Source organism: Corvus brachyrhynchos, unplaced genomic scaffold (assembly GCF_000691975.1).
Source record: "Corvus brachyrhynchos isolate BGI_N302 unplaced genomic scaffold, ASM69197v1 scaffold279, whole genome shotgun sequence".
NCBI classification, from domain to species: domain Eukaryota; kingdom Metazoa; phylum Chordata; class Aves; order Passeriformes; family Corvidae; genus Corvus; species Corvus brachyrhynchos.
This window is the reverse complement of record NW_008246060.1, coordinates 5,931,190-5,950,864: the sequence shown is the minus strand read 5'-3', so window position 1 is coordinate 5,950,864 and position 19,675 is coordinate 5,931,190. Positions and strand designations below refer to the sequence as shown.

General features: G+C 38.0%; 1 protein-coding gene across 9 annotated transcripts in view; it reads right to left on the bottom strand.

The window, feature by feature from the left end:
* LDB3 (LIM domain binding 3) overlaps positions 1-19,675 on the bottom strand; it is a 108,293-nt gene that overhangs the window by 3,986 nt on the left and 84,632 nt on the right. For 3 of the 9 annotated variants that reach the window (XM_017746390.1, XM_017746396.1, XM_017746395.1), the window contains 7 exons: positions 19,030-19,191; positions 17,317-17,424; positions 13,459-13,506; positions 10,665-10,792; positions 5,018-5,318; positions 3,621-3,801; positions 1,303-1,423 (listed from right to left, as the gene is read on the bottom strand). In XM_017746390.1, the coding sequence (XP_017601879.1) occupies positions 1,303-1,423; positions 3,621-3,801; positions 5,018-5,318; positions 10,665-10,792; positions 13,459-13,506; positions 17,317-17,424; positions 19,030-19,191 (1,049 nt within the window). The remainder of the gene's footprint in view (positions 1-1,302; positions 1,424-3,620; positions 3,802-5,017; positions 5,319-10,664; positions 10,793-13,458; positions 13,507-17,316; positions 17,425-19,029; positions 19,192-19,675) is intronic. The other 6 variants (XM_017746398.1, XM_017746399.1, XM_017746392.1 and 3 more) reach the window with 5 other exon arrangements.

Genomic DNA, 19,675 nt, shown 5'->3' with positions numbered 1-19,675 from the left:
ACAAAACAAGAAAGCAAACTTAGAATAAACTCTTAATGTAATCCTATTAAGTCCAAGAGAAATAGAACATTTCCAGACAATGAATGTTTTGTTTTTGTTCAGTTTCCTACTACATTTACTGAAACACTCCTACTGAAATTTCCTTCTCTTCTTTCATTATTTAAATACAAACTCAGTCCAGAACCCCTATCAGTATGACATTTATCATCACAAATGTAGAAGACAAACAAAAAATCCATGGAATTTGAAGTTATGTTTCTCACATTACTTTCAAATTAGCTTTAATATATGTGGAATCTATTCATAGGACAAATATGGTTGTACAAAAGAGTCTAATGACAAGGGAATGTTACAAGTTTCCATGCTTGGATTAATGTTCTTTCTGCATTAAGAGAGAACATTATGGAAACCCCACAGTTGCTGATTAATACAGCTTTACTTTATCAAGTGTGATTTGGAAAGGCTTAACACTGAAAAATATTAGTGGAAATTCCAAAGGTATATGGAATTCATGAGAGTCATTAGATGGTATGACAAAGTATCCAGTTTTAAAGGGTACTTAGTCAGTCATGTTGTATGGTTTTTACTCTTCACCAAGAGCTACTCTGACTTGTAAAATTTGAATTGCATAACCATAAGGAAGGAACCACCAGAGAGAAGTAGGCCAGGAGCTCACTGAATGCACAAGGGGAATACAGAGGGAATACCACTTAAACCTTAACTCCTTCCTAAGTATGTCAGGCAACTCATTTGCATGGCAAGTACCATTTTGGGAAAACACGGCCTTTGCCTTTCTTAGTTGGCAAGAAGCAGTTTGTCTGTTGCAGCAGCCAGGAAGCAAAATCTGCACTACCATGTGTTGCACATCTGTGCAGAGCTATCTTTTCAAAAGTGTTGGTTGAACAATTCTAGGGTGAGGCAGCAGCATCGGAGGTCATAGCTCCAGCAACTCAGGAGAGAGATTGTGGGCAGCCCTAGAAGACTAATCTTTCATTTCTGATGAGCAGAATACACCAAGGAGTGGAGTGGAACAGGGGAAAATGTGTAGGAAAAGAAAGTATCATAAGGGAAAGAAGTGAGGGAAGGCATTGTGAACACTGAGGCAAAGACCAGTGCTCTGCCATTCTCTCATATAAACTGGAGCAAAATACAGAGACACAAACACTTGAATATGTGGAGAGTGGAAACATAATCCATGCTGGATGGGTAACTGATACTATTTTGTTCGTCAGCTGCTCTATTCTTACGTTCCATGGACATGAAGCACACGATTACTGTGCAGACCTGTCAGGATTGCCATACCTTTCTCACAGTAAGGTTCCCCGTCCTCCATGTGGAACAGGCTATTCCCAAATGGCTTCTTACAAGCAGCACAGACAAAGCAACTTGTGTGCCAAGTCTGTTTTAGGGCATGCATCACTTCCTGTAAAACAAACAAACAAACCAACAAAAATCTCCAGCAGAATAGCCAGCCCTGCAACTTCTTCCTGGAGAACAAACACAAGGCAGAGATGCTCTAAATTCTTCCCCTCTGTATCAGCCAATTCCCCTCCTCAAAAGAAAGAATTATGACAGAAATTGGGCTCCTTTTGGAAAGAAAGAGGAAATAGGACTGCAAGCTTTCTAGAACAATGTATTTGCCAAAGTGAAACAACATGGTTCAGCCAGCAGTTTGTATCAACATGCCCAGTCGCTGTTGCAGGAGAGATTCTGCACAAAGATTCTGATTATTTTCTCCTTTGTTTTGACACGACCAGTATGAACTCTTCAATGCAAGAGTATGATTTGTTAAATAAATTTTAGTTTTTCTAAGACCAAGAGTAAGTGGTGTAAGTCTGTTGTTTCAAAGTAATCTAGATTATGTAGTAATTTCTTTACACTTCTTACAAGAATGAGTCACAAACTGAAAATCTTTTTAAAAAAGGAAAGGTTCTTTTAATTTATGTGATTACTAAAAATGAATCTGCATGTCTGTTCCTAGGTCATGTGTTTATCACAAAAAGCCCTAATTCTGTGCAACTGATGTTCTCTTAAGATGAGCACATCTAGATTTCATCAGCTTACTTCTGTCCCGTATGGAGAAATCTCTATTACTGCTTCATTCTTTTGTCATACAGAAGCCATCCAAGTCCAAAAGCTGCTGTACTGGGCTCTGATGCACAGCTACTTGCTAATTTGTCAATCTTACATGTACCCAGGATGATGACCGTGTATCTCTGTCAAATAGTCCAGATTTCAAAGGGCCAGCTGCATAACTGGTGTAAATTAACTTCATTAACTTCAGTGAAACAGTACTGATTTATACCAGCTGAGAATCTAGATCCTATTTTATGTTGCTTCCAATTATACACATAGACTTTGATTCTCTTTTAAAGATTGTTTTTAATGTCCATTGATTATGGCAAAATGGAGTGAAGTCCTCTTCCATGCTTTCAATTGAGTGAATAGACAAAATAGTCTAATTTAGATTTGCCATATATCTCATTAGAGAATCACCATTTGAGATTCATTAACTTCTGATACTGTTTGCAAAACAACTATCGCTGATAAATAGGTTTGGATCCATTTATGAATCTCAGTGAGGTAAGAAGCAAAAATAGCTTGAGAAATCTTATTAATATAAATAGAGGCGGCTGGCATCTTTGCTATTTTCCTGATGAAAATCCATAATGGGAAACTGATTTGTGCCAGCATTCATTAGGTAGGTTAAGTCAGCACTCTGCTATAAATTACTACTTCTGCCGCAGCAGCAAATGAGACTTGGTTGGAGCCAGAGCTTCACCATCAATGTCTGATGCTGCCACCCCTAATTGGCAGTTGCAGAGAAGAGCATCTGTAATGCCAACATTTAGACAGATGTCAAATGGTGGCAGTTAAGCAGTGGAAAACCAGTGTGGGACTCCTTGCTTCTTTATTTGAGAGGATCATGTCATACATTCACTACTACTGCATGCATAAAAACACTGCTAAAATTACTGATGGTATTCCAACCTCACTACCATCTAAGGTATGTGGAGATCAAATGAAATTGTACATTTACTTGTACACGAGTCCTTTAAGACAAAAGTGGCATGTATTTTTGCCTTTGTGGAATTCAGATCTTTGTATCTATTCTGTATTTCCTTAACTATAAGAAGCCAGCAGAATTCCTCAACAGCTGAGCTGCTAACTACCAGTGAGTTGCAGCAAGAGCAGTGGGCCTCTTCTCAACATCACTGATTTCTCCACTGAAATTTTGACTAAATCCCATGTAAGAAATAAAAATGCAGTTCAAGTCTCTATTATAAATATAAGGAACAGAAAGATAAAAGTAAGATAATATGTATCAGATAGCAAAGTACTATCCAGAAAGTGCTACTTATTTTACACTCAGTGAGATGGTAACTGGATTACATATTTTGTCTTTGAGCTCAATAAGGTACAGAAATATCCAAGACTTCAGATGGATAAAAATTATTATAAAGTAATAGGTTTCTCATTCTGAAATATTCAACAAGCTGGGAAATAAATCTTAAAAGGACGGAATAATAAAACATCTACATTGACTGCTTACAGTCTAAACTAGTTCACTATTTCAGGGATTCATGCAGTTGCAGAAAGGGTTAATCTTGTTCTCTTACCCCCATAATCTTAGTGCGGCATCGGGCACAGGTTGGTGCAAAGAACTGTTCATAGCAGCGCTCACAGTACACACTATTCTGCTCCTCCACAAAGCACATATCAGCCAAGGATGTCTTGCAATAAGCACAATTGAATTCTTCTGGGTGCCAAGAGCGACCCATGGCTACCAGGAAAGGACCTCTGGAAACAATCATAATGATCTTATTTGTATTGCAAAAAAAAGATGTCATGACCCTGACTGCAAACCCACTTTGTCAGACACCCATGTACAAGTGTAAGAAGCTACTTGAACCACGAGATACATATTAAAACAACATTCAGAAGCCCGAACAGAAGTGGTCTTTTTCAAGACCATTACTCAAAACACACTGCTAATTGGTTAAAACATTTCATTATTGTTTGGTTCCATACACTGCATTTACAGACAACCGTTGGAAAAATCAGTTGTTTTCATATCTGGGTAGCTGTGAGTGGTCTTAGCAAGCAGATGCAAAGACAAGAGTAAAAGGCCAAAGGCACAGAAGATAATGCTACTATTTGAAGCATGAAATAACAGGCAAATTTCCAGCCTTACACACCCACACCTCACAACAGCTCCTAAAGTCTCCTGCTTTCTTTCCTTCTGAGAGCACTGCATGTGGCATGTTCTAGAAACGTCAGACTATCAGGTGACAACTCGCTGTTTCATTATGTGGCAAACACATTGAATTCATTTTGGTGATTGACTCTGGTGATTCTAGTTAGATACAGTGATTATTACTGGAATATTTCCATTTCAGATTATATAAAGGGCAATAATCAGCAGTTCCACATCACCAAACCAGCTCCTTTTAGTGGGGAAGACTGCCATTAAACATGGATTACCTGAAGTTGGATAGCAGTGCACAGGCTAACAGTAGGCACTGGTCCAGCAGAATGAATTGGGAGAGGAGAAGGGAGAGGCATGCTATGATCACTGGTAATAGAGTATAGGCATTATCTTTCTCCAGACACAAAAGCAACAATTACATTTGGCTGCTGTTCCAAAATGATGCCTTGTTCCTTTTCCCTCCACAATCCCTCTGCCCCCAGCCCCCCAACTCTCCCAATGAAGTTGCATGAACCTCCTTCAAAGGATTACCTTAGGATCAGAAACCTGTTTAAAAACAAGCAGTGATTTGCTGCAGCATCCAAGAGCCAAACAATTAGCATGTATAACTTTGCAGTGATAAAAAGTGAACCACACAACAACAAAATGAGCTCTGGAGATGTTAAATTAATGAAGCAGACAACAGACATCCCTGCTGGGTAATTTAACAGAGTCTTAGGCTCTGGTACTGTACATTAATGTACAATAACCAGTCTCTCTAATACTTTTTTTCCTGCTTCATCCCTCTTCAAAGGCCCATGACCTTACCGAATGATGCTGTTACAGTGCCCACAGAGGGGGGTTCGGCTGCTGGCTGGAAAACGCTCCGCCCTCTGAACTGTTCCCCGGGCTAATGCAGGGGGCTGGGAAGAAGTTGAAACTGGAGACGGGTAAGCAGAAATTGAGGCAGGAGGTGGCACTGGAGCACCCCTTGGTAGGATGTGCTTTGTGACAGTGGTGGTGGATTTTCCAGGTGCAAATTTCTGGGAAAAGGAGTCATCTGTTACCCAGGGAGGGCGACTCGCAGGCTCCGTGTTGGCAGGGGTGTAGGAATGAACTGGTGCTGGCGCTGTTTTAAGTATCCCAAAAGAAACCAAGAAGGATTTTAAAGTCTTTTTCTTCTAATGTCAATACAGCAACATTTACCAGAGGGTACTCCATGACACACATACAATAAAAGCTTCACATGATACTTAATTATGGCCTGTCCCACTGCTGCTCATTTATTCTGGGCTAAAGCCAAAGGTACCAGCACAATCACTGACTTTTAATCCACATGCATTACAGAAATCACTGCCTACTGGCTTTTACAGATTTTATGGAGACCATTGTTAAGATCATCTCTTCATTTTCTAGTAGGAATGGATATGACAATTCTGTGATAATTTCAAAGACTGACGTATATTCTGTTCAAGACAGGTTAAAAATAGAAAAGCCAGGTAATACAGTAAAGTTTTAGACGGAATTCTCGAGAATTTCAATAAGTTATGCTTAACTTTTGATCTCACTATATTAATTAAAACACAACATTTTTTACAGATTTCACTGTTATCTATCATTTGTAGGCTTATTCCTAGGTTTTTGAAGAAAAACAGGCTCCCACAAGGAACACAGAGATAGAGAGCACTGGAAGCAATACTGAGGGAGCCAACTCAGCTCACATGACCAGCAAGATAAAGCCAACAGCACTTAGAGGAAGGCCAGACTTGCGGTTATGACTGATCTCAGTTCGGTTCTTGGCTCTGCCGCAAACTTCCTGTATAACTTTGAGCAAAGCAAAGTGTCTCTGCGCCTCAGTTCCTGTGTGTAAAACAGAGTATCATCCTTTCTCTCTTCCACCCTTTGACTAGCACATAAAACCTTCAGTGCAGTCTGTCTCCGTGTTTGTGTGCACCAGGCTCTAATCTTGGGTGGAGCTTTATCACATTAAAATAAGCAGGAACCAGGGCCTGCACATACCGACAAGTTTTCCCACTGCCCTGCTCTTTTCAAAACGTCAGATCCTGCATTATGTAGGACTGAAGTTACTGCCCAAGAAACAGGCTCACTTTGCCAAGTACAGGAGCACTAAAAGCAGTTTCCCTTTGCAAGGAAAACAAAGTGAATGATTGAAAAGAAGCCTGGAGAGTTGAAGTGTTTTGCCCAAATGAGAGAGCACGGATTTGGGAACAGAAGCCAGTTCTCCAGCAGTCTAGGCAAACATTCTGCACAGCAGATCCCAGCACCAAGAAAATGACCAAATACAACATGCACAGGTTTAAGGGGCTTGCAGGTAGAAAGGTATTTCAGCCAAGAGGATTCTGAATGTAACATGGATCTTTCTGAATAATTAAGTGGTGAGGAGATTATGTTCGACTTAACACCCGTCCCTTAACCCACACCCTGACACATAATAACTTACACTGATTATTGGCAATTTGCAGGTGCTTAAAATGCATATATATCAACCCACTGTGATCATCCTTGGGACCTTTTTATTGAGGTCAGAGTTGAATCTAGTGCATTTTCTTGATAAAAATTTCTTATGGTACAACATCAACAATGTTTCTGCTTCATGAAACTGTATCCCACCTTAGCTTGAGGCTTTTTTTTTTAACTTGGAAATGGTAACCAGTATTTAAAGATTTCAGAACAGAATTTATATGCAATCTCTTTAGATCCTGAGGCTGTTGCTATTTATGTATTATGGTATTAAGATAGGCAAAACTAGAAGTTAGTATTTCATCTCTAATTGGTGAGTTCAAAAGGCTCCCACCTATGAGGTGCTCTAATTAAGTAAGGTGACATCTAGCTTACTTCACTACATTCTCTCTATCTGCTACTTCTTTCACCCTATCTTTTCTATTTGCTGCAGTAAAATAAAGAAACAGAATAAAGGAAAGTAAAATAAAACAACAAAATAGGATTTTTTTCCCCAGTTACTAAAAAGAAGTACCAGAGGAATTATTGCAAAATGACAAATGCTGGGTGTTTGCTTCTGCTCTGAGTTCTCTTTTCAGCTGTTATAATCTAATTTTACAGGCTTGATTTATTATAATACATTTTCCCCCTGTGAACAAACTGCAATTACTATTGCTTCAAAATAGTACCACTGCAATGTATTAGAAAGATTTCACTACCTTTGAGATTTTAGCAACTGTTATTAAAAGGGAACTATCTTATTTTCTTAGAACTACATCCCTAAGCTTATATGAACAACTATTTTGTCTTAGTAGCTACTGCCATATGCATTCACCTTGAACGTTTATGTATTTCAAAAAGTCTTCCAACATACATGCAGCAGAAAAAAAGGGGCTGCTAAAAAAGTACTAAAAAAGTACTGAGATTCAGTATATCAGAGAATATATTCTCAAAATAACAGCATTGTATGAGTTGACTATAACTGTTAAAAAATGAATACTTCAAATAATTCAGTAACATAGCCTCTATCACGTTGTTCCTCTCAGCCCTCACATTCTCTTAGAGCAGGAAAGAACAAAAGGACTTATTGTTATCCTGAGAGAATGACAGGAGAAGAGGTCTCTCTTAACAGCAATAGGAACAAGCCAATTCCTTGCTTCTGGGGAATTTGGAATTCTCCCCCTCAGCTCTTCATGTATGGTCAATGGTTATTTTCTCTCCAGACAAAAAGGCACATTACTTTACTCATTAACTAAAGCAAAGATTTACAGTCTCAAATGCTTTGGTCACACACTGACCTGCACCGTGAGAATATTTTTTCTTTTTTTTTCCTTTGTTAGTGGATCACATAAGTGCTATTCTTTAGTATTTTCAGTAACAAATGAAATTAACAACCACAACTGATTTGGCTTGTTCTACACTTAGTGGCCACATCCTTGAAGCCCAAAGTTTTCCCATATACTGGTACAGATGATGTTTTATAGGGAGACACTATTCTTACTCAGGGGAACTAAAAATGAAATAATGGTGTGGAAGCTGCTGTTTTAGTATTGAAGATGCTTAGGAGTCAATGTAAAGTTCATTAAGAACTGTGGGAATCTTTCTCCCAATTCCTAAAAGAGTAGATCAGGCCTTTATGCTTGACCAATTTTGCATACACAAGTAGGCCCAGATGGACTTCGGGATTTAAAAGGAAAGATCTGCTTTCTGACGTTTAGGTATCATGTTACTTCGTGGTAAAGAACTGGTGTAGGAGTTACTTGGGATATGTGAAAGGCTATCCTAGTCTGGGAAAGCCTACGGGAAAGGAATACCCAGGTATGTTCTGCCATCTAGTGGGCCTTGTTCAGAAGAGAAGTCTACACTCCTTTTAAAAATTGGGTTATGAAATTTAGGGAGAAGATTTCAGAGTTCACAGCTTTCCCTATTGGAAAAAACTAAAGATCTTTAGCAGCAGAAAATTTCCCACCTGAGTTAGCTAAGGGAAAGTGTAGACTGTGTGATAAATTCCACCTGAGCCACATACTCAACAATGCAGTTTCATTTTGAGACTTGTTTCAGTTTGTTTGGTTTTTTTTTCAATCTGACAGATTAAAATAGCCTTGTAAATCCTCTCAGTGACTGATTCAGGTGTCTCTATATTTGATATATGAGCCTGTTTATTAATCTGGAAGTTTCTGCCCCACACTTCCAAGGGAAGCCAGTCAATTACAAAGTTGGGTGAGAAGTTTTATAACTACCTTGGTGGTTTGTTTCTAAGCACTATTGATTTTCCCATCTGTGACAGGAAATGCCATTTCCTCCATTTCTTCCCAAGCAGCAATTTCCTATTTGCTCAGGACTGCAACTGTCTTCGAGGCCAGCTCAGGTTCCAAAACCACTCTGAAGTGCTACTACATCAAATATACAACCCTTTAGAAAGGTACCAAAACAAAACCCAAACATCTTCACTAAAATCTCTGTCTGGAGTTTCTCTTGTACCTGAGTCACTTTAGGGTTCAATTATGAAGGTATTTTAGAATCCCTTACTGGATATTTCAAACTCTAAACAGTAAAGGGGGACTTTTTCTTTCTCTGCCAACTATTTAAGCCTTTATTGAGGCAATGAGGCTCAAAAGCAGCAACATAAGGAATTGCAAAGGAAAACCAGCAATGTAAGGAATTGCAAAGAAGATACCCAACCCAGGAGAAAACAAAAGTCTTTCCTCTTAATCCAAGTTGAATCCAACAGCCAGCTTTGACTTTACCAGATCCAGCCAATGACTGGAAAGAGCTGCAGATATATTTCTGCAGCAGGTTTGTATATTGAACTGGAGTTTATACCTCCCCAAATGAGCACAGGGCTTAACATCAGTCAGTGTATTCAGGAGGTATGTTGACTTGCCACAGTTTGCTCTCTTCTGCATTATAGAAATAAACCTGCTGTCATCATCTTTTCAAGTCAAAAATAATAGCATTTGCCTTGAGTGAGAACATGGTATACACTGATGCATTAACCAAAAGCAAATGAGGAGAAGCTGAAGGTTTATTTACTTTGAGACCCTTATATAGCTCATGAGAGCTCTGACTTGACTTTTTCTACCTTTATGTCTCAAATATAAAGATCAATTGATTTGTCTGTCTGCTTCATGTCTAACTAAAATTCCTATGTTTGTTTAATTTCAGTAGATCCAGAAATAGAACATTACAGAAGACAGAGTTTAAGACTGTTAGAATTCTTGGCCTTTTCATATTTAATTGACTGTAAAGATATAAATCAACTTTTTAATTCTCTTGCCAAGATCAGAAAAACCTTAATTTGAAACAGAACTACACTTAGATTTATATTGCTGCCTCATTTAATTCATCCAGTTTGAAGGTTCACATTTTGGTCATCAATGGTTTTAGAAGTTCAGTCCATTTGTAACACGTTAATACCAAGGGAATTTAAATAATATCAAGGAGCGTATTTTCCAAATGAATGAGTAACCAAATATATTCCTTCAGTTATTAGATCTCTGGGAAACTGAACAGCATTATGAAGTGCTTTAATACCTCATTCTTCATTTCAAATATAAGCCTAAGTTTGAGAAATTCAGTATATATCTTATCTATTTTGAAAATATATCCTACTCAAGCAAACTCCACTTATTTTACCTCCTTCCTGAACTGTGCATTCTTTAGCTATTTTATCAATTCTCTGGTGTCACTGGGCTCCTAATTGGATACACTGTGTTATTTTTCAAATGTATTTCTTCTGAAAAATCAGGCTACACATTCTTTATTAGACTTCTCCCTTGCTTTTATTTTTCCCTCTGTTTGTTCCACGTTTTAACTCTGAAGCAGAATACAAATACAACGTAATCCTTAATCTTCAAACAACCTGAGGCAAAACTAGCAACATTTAGTTCCATTTATATAAATATTTTCTGATATGTCTGTGTCCAAAATGCGTGCTCTTGACATTTTCTTTTTCTAAAAGAAATGTGTGAGCATTTTTTTTCCAAATCTTTTCAGTACTTTGAAAGTTCCTTACCTGGCTGGTAGACAGAGGGCTTTATGCTGGCAGTAGTAACAACTCTCATTTTTGAAGCAGCAGAAGGAGCAGGACTTTCACTGTAGCTTCCAGAAACTGGCATTGGTGTATATGACTGGGTTGTGTTTCTAAAAGCAAAATGTAGGTGTGAACAACTTTACAAACAGCAAAAGTTTCTGATCATGAAGTAACAGATCTGGCAGCATCCAGGGAACTCCAAGAGGAATCTTCTGTGAGAACTACAGAAAGAATGCTGTGAGATTCATCAGTCTTTAGCATTGCTAAGGAAGGCTTGGACAATTCTTTGGAAAGAAAAATTAGTCAAATAAGGATTTTAACTAATAGCAAGTTTGTGATTGCTGTTACAGAAAATAGCTTGCTGAGGGAATATGACAAATTTGAAACTCTCAGTTTAACACGGGATCAGACTTCAGAAAGCTGCATACAAAGTTTGTGTTTTCTGTTCCTCTGCAAACAAAAAGGCCTGGTCTTGTCTAAGATAAATCAATGAGGGATATCTGGACTTTAAAATATACTTGCCCAGCACAATTACTGCTATTACTACAAATGCTAATTAGTGTTTATGTACTGTTATACTCTTTTAAAAATATTGTAGTGACCTTTAAATTTTTTTCTGAAACTCTTTTCCCTATTTAGACTGAACCCAATATTTACATTAATCTTCTTGATGTTCAGATTCACCCTACAGAAAAAACATATGATATGTAATATTATGATGCACTTCATTGCATTCTTAGAATAAAAACACTCGCTCAGGATTCCAAACATCAGTAAGAAGCAGTTTTTCTCTATTTTATGGCTTAGATGGTGATTCTCAGTTTGATTACAATAACACATTAAAAAATAGGCCTCTTCTATCTGCCAGTTACTTGGGATTATTCTGTTTGTAGTGTTTGTGCTTCACAGACTGCAGAAGAGCATCACAATCAAAGCAAGCAAGAGAGAATAAAGAAGTACAAAGAAGGGAAGCAACAGAAAATGAGATATGTGCAGTAAGAAAAACCTACTCACTACAGAACATCATTCTTACTCACCCTGAAAACATAGTTTTGCTTTCTTTTTCCCTTCAGTTTCACTCTCCCTATGAACCAGATCCCTGTGTATTTGTGCTGACAGTTTAGGAGTTATTTCCATAGTGGGTTTGTCTATAGGAAAACATCTGTCAGCATATGAAAAGAAGCTTTGCCAGACTATTGGTCCATCTTGACTTTACTTTCTTTAACAGTGGAAAGAGATGCCATCTGGAGAAAACACTTAATAATCTTACATGGCAAACCCAGCAGATGTCTTCCAGTACAGGTAAAAAACATTCTGAGATGGAAACTTTCAATTTTGAACAAAATAGACCTGTCCTCACAACATGGCTTTTTGCTGCTCTGACAATGTTTCTACTATAGATCTAGTTTTCATAGCATTGCTGCCTCAGGCTAATTTATTTTGTCTATTTAGCAAAAGCTAGAAACTTAGCTATTGCTACAATGGCTATAGCTAATTATTTCTGTACCTAGTCTAGGGCTTAGGGCTGGATTTGGGTCCACTATACCATGAGTGAACAGGACTCTCCAAGATAAACTCTTTTAGTGGGTTTGTATTCACTGTAAATTCTGTTGTGAACTGTGCTGTGATTTTGTAACTGCCAAAGCTGTTCTAAGCACAGCAAACCTTTTTGTTTTCCATTCTTACCATCTATTTCCTGATGATACCTCCTCTGTGGTGCCTAAGACAGCACTGTGCTTGGGGTCACTGGACAGAGGCCATTGCTCCTACCATAGCACAGGGACACAGACACTGTGGGCACACTGGCTTCACACACAGCTTTCAAAATGCCATCAGCTAAACACACCATCTAAAGACTTGTCCTTGTTTTAAAATCTGCTTTTCAGGGTAAACTAGACAGCTCAGTGCCCAATATTTACAATGTGGGTTAAAAGATTTTAAAATAACGTGTCATAGAGCCTTAAGCTGAAAATGTCATCCAGTCAGGAAAGTCTACTCCCAGGTACACAGGTCCAATGGTTAGAAAGACTCATCTGAATCTCTCTTAATGCACAAAATAAATAAAGAAGGTCTGAACCAGATTAGTAATACTTAGACATACATGAAGAAAAATGGTTATTCAAAATTCAAGTGTTTCCCAAATGTAATATCACAGTAAAACCATACCACAGATTTCCTTGTGTTCAGGGAAATGAAGCTGAAAAAAACAAAAACACCCCCCTCCCTCCACCCCATTCATAGTACCAAAATCATAGCAAAATTAAAAGAAGCACTGAACCCTATTACATGTGCATGAAACATATTAAATACAGTAAGGAAGATAAGAAGGCTTGTCAAAGAGAAATAAATGGTTACACTACGTCATTAAGGGTTTAGTGAAGTTAAAGATTCATCAGAATTTCTGCTGATAGAAGAAAACAAAATAGCATGTGATTAAAAGAACCAAAAATAAAGAAACTAGAAAGAAAGAAGGAAATTAAGAAAGAATAAAAAGATGTCATAAGGATCAAAGATGCTTTAATGGATCAAGAAGCACTGGCATCTCGAAAAGCAGTGAAAGCAACCTTATTGAATTTATCGGTAGCAGTCAATGGCACGTGACAGGCAGCAAATTAAATACCATCTTTGAAAACTATTAGTTGTCAGAAAAAGAAAGAGTAAATATTTTTAAGCAGATCATTTTTATGTTATCGCTTCACTAGATGCCTACTAGTAGCAATAAACTGGTTTGTTAAGTGCTTTTAAGGTAGAGTAGCTGCACAAAACATTTTTGTACCTCTGCTTTGACTGGTAGCTGATGGAGGTGGAAGAATGCCGGTTGAAACTAAAATGAGACAAAAGTTGTATTTGAAAAAAATATACACAGAAGATTGGGATATCTTGTCCTACCATGAATTTCCTATGAATGAGAAGTGCTCTTAAGTGCTAAAGTAAACAACATGTACATATTTATAATCCTATAAGATGAGTATTTCATTACATTTTGTTTTCTTATTTAAGCTGGGAATCACAGTGAAACCTGAAGAGTGGTAGCATCAGTCAATGAGCTGAGTATATTGTTCCATACGTCACTCTCATCTGGTCTTGTTATTGGACTGTGGAACTCCAATTATTTTTATTAACGCAAAAAAATAAATACGAGGGATTTTTCTCAGTGTCATAAGTTAAAATTGCATCAAATCTGAAGAGCAAACCTCGAATGAACCAGAGGCCAAAGATCAGGGAAGTGCCCCAGCTTATGAGGCAGCTCGGACAACCCCACAGAAAGGACAGGCTGGCATAGTTGAAGCAAAACCATTCAACTTTTGCCTTGCAGAACCTTTCTACTGTTACAGTGTCTTAGGTAAACAGGTAGATTTTTTTTTTCTTGGGGAAACAGCGTAATTTCAGAACATAAATGAGTCATTTATGCAAATACAGGAAGTACTTGAAAGCCTGCACAGTGTATGATCTGAGAAACACGAGGATTCAGAATGAACTGAGCTCCTGTCTGCAGGGCACTGCAGGGCTACATGACATCAGTCTCATCCCACAGGAGCACAGCCCACATTTCCCAGAATCACCAGGAGTCTGCCTTATGCCAGTTATTTTCCTAACTTCTGGAGAAGAGTTTTTCTTCCCTTTATCATGGACACAGCGCTTGGATTAAAATCTCAGGATCAGAGAAGCTACACTTGACTTTTAGAAGCATAATTGTAACTCTTTCCATTGTTTCTCCTGGTTTTGCATTCCCAGAGTGCTGTCTCATGGGGTGCCCTGCTTTAACCCTCTGGATGGAATAACCCATCCCTAAAGAGCTTCAAGCTTATTTAAAACTCTCATGCTATGCTTGCTTCTTTTAAGTAAGATTGTAAGTGGAACAGGTAACAATAAGTCAGATTTCACTGCAGATGTAAAAGTAAGAGTAACACAATCAAGTAAAGATTAGTGATTTACTTCAAAAACACTCCTGTTTAGGAAGGAAGGTTTTACTCATGTTAAGTGTTATGCCAAAAGCAATGTCACTATAGAACTGGATCTACTGAAGTTTAAAATCAGATTTAAATAGTTAAGGATATTGATCAAGAAATCCTCCTGTGTTTTCTTGGTGAATCTTTTTAAAGCATCTAAAAGGAAAAAAACCCCAAACACTGGAATAATGGTGGTAAAATCTCAGCCTCATCCACCTGAGAATATCCCCATCCTGTAAAACAGTATTGTAACTAAGTCATCCATATTTTATTTTGAAATGAAATTATATTAAAAGCTCAATACTCCTCTGGTATATGTCAAGCTGAAACTGGGTTTTTAAGTCTGTATTCTGGCATGCTAACACACTGCTTGATTTCTAAATTAAAACTATCAGATGCTCAAAAATTTGAATCATAAATTAATTTAGAAGCCAATTTTAGTCCCTTATGTTTGAATACACTAGCTATAATACACAACAGTTTTTAAAACAAACATGGAAGTAGTGCACCAAGATAAAGAATCTATTCCAGCTGCAAGACAGTCATCCAAAATCAACCAACCAACCAGAGTTTGTTTCTTGTACCTGATTATCAGGGAACCAAATTTTTACAGGTCCTACAAGTCTCTGATTTGCAGTTATGTCCCAAGGCTTGCTGAAGCAAAGACAGTAACATTTGCCTGTTGGTAACAGCAGGAAGCAGATGACAGCATCACAATTGCGTCATCCATTGACAAAGCAGCCGTGTATAAAGTTGATATGCTGTAGGTCTTTTATCTGTGACTGAAATCATTGCCAGGTGCCAGCAAGAGGTTTTAGGAGTCTGATTAAAGCACTGCTTTCTGAAATGAACAGCTGTTTTTCCATAGTTTCAAAGAATCTTTGAGGCTGAAAGAGGTCTGAGAAAGAATCTCATCTAACCTGCTGAAAGCAAGGCCAGCTCTGAGGTCAGACCAGGTTGCTCCATGTTTTAGCCAGTGATGTCTTGAAAACTTTCAAGAATGGAGACACAGCCTTCCCAGACAACCCACTTCCTTTCAAAGGGGCAGGAAAAGGGGCAATGGTCTATGCCAACCTAATTTACTAATTTACTTTCAATTCAAATGTCTCAGTACCTCAAGGTCATCTTTTTATCCTCCTTACTCATTAAAATTTTGTTTCACACTGATTAGTCCATATTGGTACGTAACTACAAATGAGTTTATAGTTTCTAGGCGTCTCACACTGCTTCCCTTCTCCCATTAAATGGATATGAAATTTAAGGGAAATGGAAAAAAGCTCAGTCAAGAAATAGCATTAGGTTAGCTCTATGACAGACATGCAAGTAGTGTCAGCAAGTACTGGCTATCTTTGTAGTAATTTATTAGCTGTTTATATGTAAATTATGCATAATTGCTGCTTAACTTGTCCCTGCCCATGAAACTAGATGATCTTTAAGACCCCTCCCAGCCCAATCCATTCTATGATTCCATGATGTCCAAGGCAGGAATGAAAACACAGCTCTTATGAAAGATTTAGATGGGTTCTAAGATGTAGACTGATGAAACATTAATAGATGTGCTCTGTCTGGCCAGAGTAGTCACCAAAGCTTCCATTTAATTTCATCTTCTGACTGATGGAGACATTTCAGTCTCCAGCTGAGAGAAACCCCAAAATCAAGTCTTTTCTGTAGCTCAAGAGAAATAATAGGTTTTGCATGCCAGTGTTTAATCAAGCTCAAATATGCACAGTTATTATTGCTTAGAAAGCAAGGAACCTTACCTGAGTCCAAGGGGCTTCTTGAAACTAAACTTAAAATTGGTGTACTTCCACTCATCAGCAGTTAATTTTATTTCTTATGTTTTATCAACTCCATACTGGAATTACTTCCCCTGTGTAATTCCCACGGCTGTGAACAGAGATGTTTACATCCTAAAACTGAAAACTCTTCTGATGTTTGTTCAGTAGCTATTTCATTTTTGCATTGGTTTCAGTGATGTGAAGCCAACCAAACTGCTATTAAGTACTGCCTGTGCCAAGCACTTAACTGTTCTGTGATTCTCTTGAGAAGGACCATTATACTTGGTGTGAAGCCCTCAAACTTGTGCACTTTGTCCATTTCAAATATCACCTTTGGGTAATTCCTAACTATTTTTTTATATAATGGTAGGAGATACATGGATAATTACAGTCTCAAATGTATTGCTGATTTAGTTTTTCACTGTTTCTGAAGACTGTGTTCAAGTGAGTCTTAAGATCTACTGCTTTTTCCTCTGTTAGTGTTGTTAAAATGGTATGAAAGTAGTGAAAAGGCTTGGAATTGAGGCAGTACAGCAGCACTCTCTCTTTCTAGTGATTCCTGTGATCCTGTGTTTTCACCAAGGAAAAAAAAGGTCCATCATTCTCACCCAGTGTCTCTAGACAAGTATTTTCATTTCAGGATGGCAAAAGCAGCACAAACCAACCAGCTAAAATACCTCTGTTCCAAGAGGACCTTGTGGTCACATATCCTACATCTAAAACTCTGTTGTTTCCTAGCTGGGTTGTCACATGGAAGATAAGGAAGGGGCTATTGCTTTAAACACATCGTGCTTTTCAGTGGTCTCTGCCAAGTCAATCCCTTCAGAAACTGAAAACCTCATATCAGAGAGCATAATACAAAATCAAAACAAATTAAGTTAAAAGAAGAGAGCTTTACAGATATACCTAGACTGAGATGAGATAGCAGATGAAATAGTGGAAGCTGCTAATGACATGTTCTTGGGCGCATGGAAAGGCTTAGGCTGGGAAAGAGAGCTGGGGGCTGCAAGAACTCTGCAGAAGACACATAAAAGCATGAAAGCATGAACAAAATGATTTAACAGGGACACAAATCATGTCATCAGAACGAAGCTCTGGCAGGATTCAAATACAGGAAGACTGCTGCATAGTTACCAGGAACAGGTTTTCTGTAGCATACATCTGCAGACTTACAGAATAGCACAACCAAGCACATTCCTACAGAACACAAGACAAAATGCACACATTATGGAAAAATTTTAAAACCAGACTCTATCAGTAACTAAGGAAGACAATATTACAAGACAGGACCTTTGTCAATGATACATGCTTTTATCTGAAAGATCTGAAGATGTTTGAGTCTAAATACAAGATAAAAATTTTACTATGCAAGCAGTCCCAGACAGAAGATTGTCCTATCTAAAACAGAAGTCATCGGAATGATTAGTTTAGTAGAGGCATTTTTCTGTTTGAAGCAGATACTAGGTAATACATGTTCTTCATGCTACAGTTTCAACAAATGGATAAAAATTACTTAAACCTTATCATTATTTCATGTGCAAGTACTTCACAGCCAGTTCTGAATTAGAGCATAATACCTTATTCAAACCTCCTTTGCTGCCTGACTGATGGATTTTCTTGCACTGGAATAAAACCACTGCATTCTGGTAGGTCATGGTTAGGTAAAATCTGACCGAAGTGAGAAACTAATTAGTTGGTATATGTACATAATGCAAAATCAACTAGCAAAAATTAATCAAGAAGCAGAGCCAAGACATTTCCAATTCCATTTATACACACATAAAATATGGTACCTCTGAGGTCTCAATTATTTAAAATAGTTTCTATTACTGGAAGTGTGGCTTTCCTTGGATTTTTAAGCATGCTAAAATATACATATTTTCAGAATATTCATGTAGCAAACCCCAAAGATAAAAGAATATTATGTACCAAAAGAATTCACTCTTACTACCTCCAAAATTACTGTAATGTAAGTGACAGCTGTATAAATCCCACACATTTCCACACAAGCTGTCTGACAGCTTTTAATATACAACTGTAACTCCCACTGTGCTACAAGTGTTAGGAATGCATGTCCTTGAAACTTACTTCACCTCTAAGGCTAATTCTCATTAGGAAAGAAAATATTATATAAATCCAATAGAAATTAATTGACTTAATTTATAGAGCAAGTCAATCATCAAATGCCTACCATGTTTTACTGATATCTGCTGTGATACAGTAAGCACAATCATGAGATTAAATGACATTTTCTAATCTTCCATTTCTTGTTCTACTGCAGAAACACCATTAAAAGAATCTTCATTCACTGTAACTATCATGAGGAGTTGTTTTGGTTTTATTACAAGTGGTGTAAAAACATTTCTAATTTTAAGCCTAGACTCGCTTTCTGAAAATGGAGTTACATTTTTAGGGCAGTTTTATTTTGCAAAGTCTATGCAAACATGAACAACATACCACAACCCCCCCCAAAAAAAACCAAAACACCTCCCCTCCCCCCCTCCAAAATATATAAAAGCATATAAACCAGGTTACAGCTCTTCATACTACATTCTTAAGATAAGAATGTGTATGCAGCATTTCCAAAGCCAGAGGGGGTATAAAGCAATGGAGCATTACCTTTGGAAGGAGGAGGAGAAAGACTCTTGCACTACTGAGGTGGTGGCTGGTGCTGTCATCGGGCTGGCTGTGTTTTGAGCAGCAGCAGCAGGCTGAGGTGCTGAAGCGTGTAGTGCAGGAGCAGCAGAACTGGGAGCCACCGGGACATGCTCAATAGGGGTACTAGTTAAAGAGTTAAATTAAATAAAACAAGAAGCATCTTAAGAAGGCGAGCATTTACTTGTAGAGCATAAAACCTACTATGTTTGAACCTGCAGCTGCAAACATAGTAGCAGGCTGGGTTACTGAGGGAAAAGCACAGTTATGCAAAGAAAAAAAAAGACATTTGTTCAGCCTTTTCCACTGTGCAGTTCAGACTGCAATGCAATGTTGGTCCTGCTTGACTGAAATTTACCCCAGGTGTTAAACAGCACTTCAGTACTGCTCCCAGTGATGCCAGTGGTAGGAAATGTGGCACCCAGGACTGAAATGGCTGTGAAGAGCCTGTCACAAAGTCTTTGAGCATGGATAAATTTCATCAAATACATTGAAATTAATGGTAATAATCTAGTCTTGTATCCTGTGACCATTTAAGTAACCTACTGAACTACTAATGTATTCCACCACCTCACTCAAATTTGAGAAAAATTGCTCATCTCTTACAGGC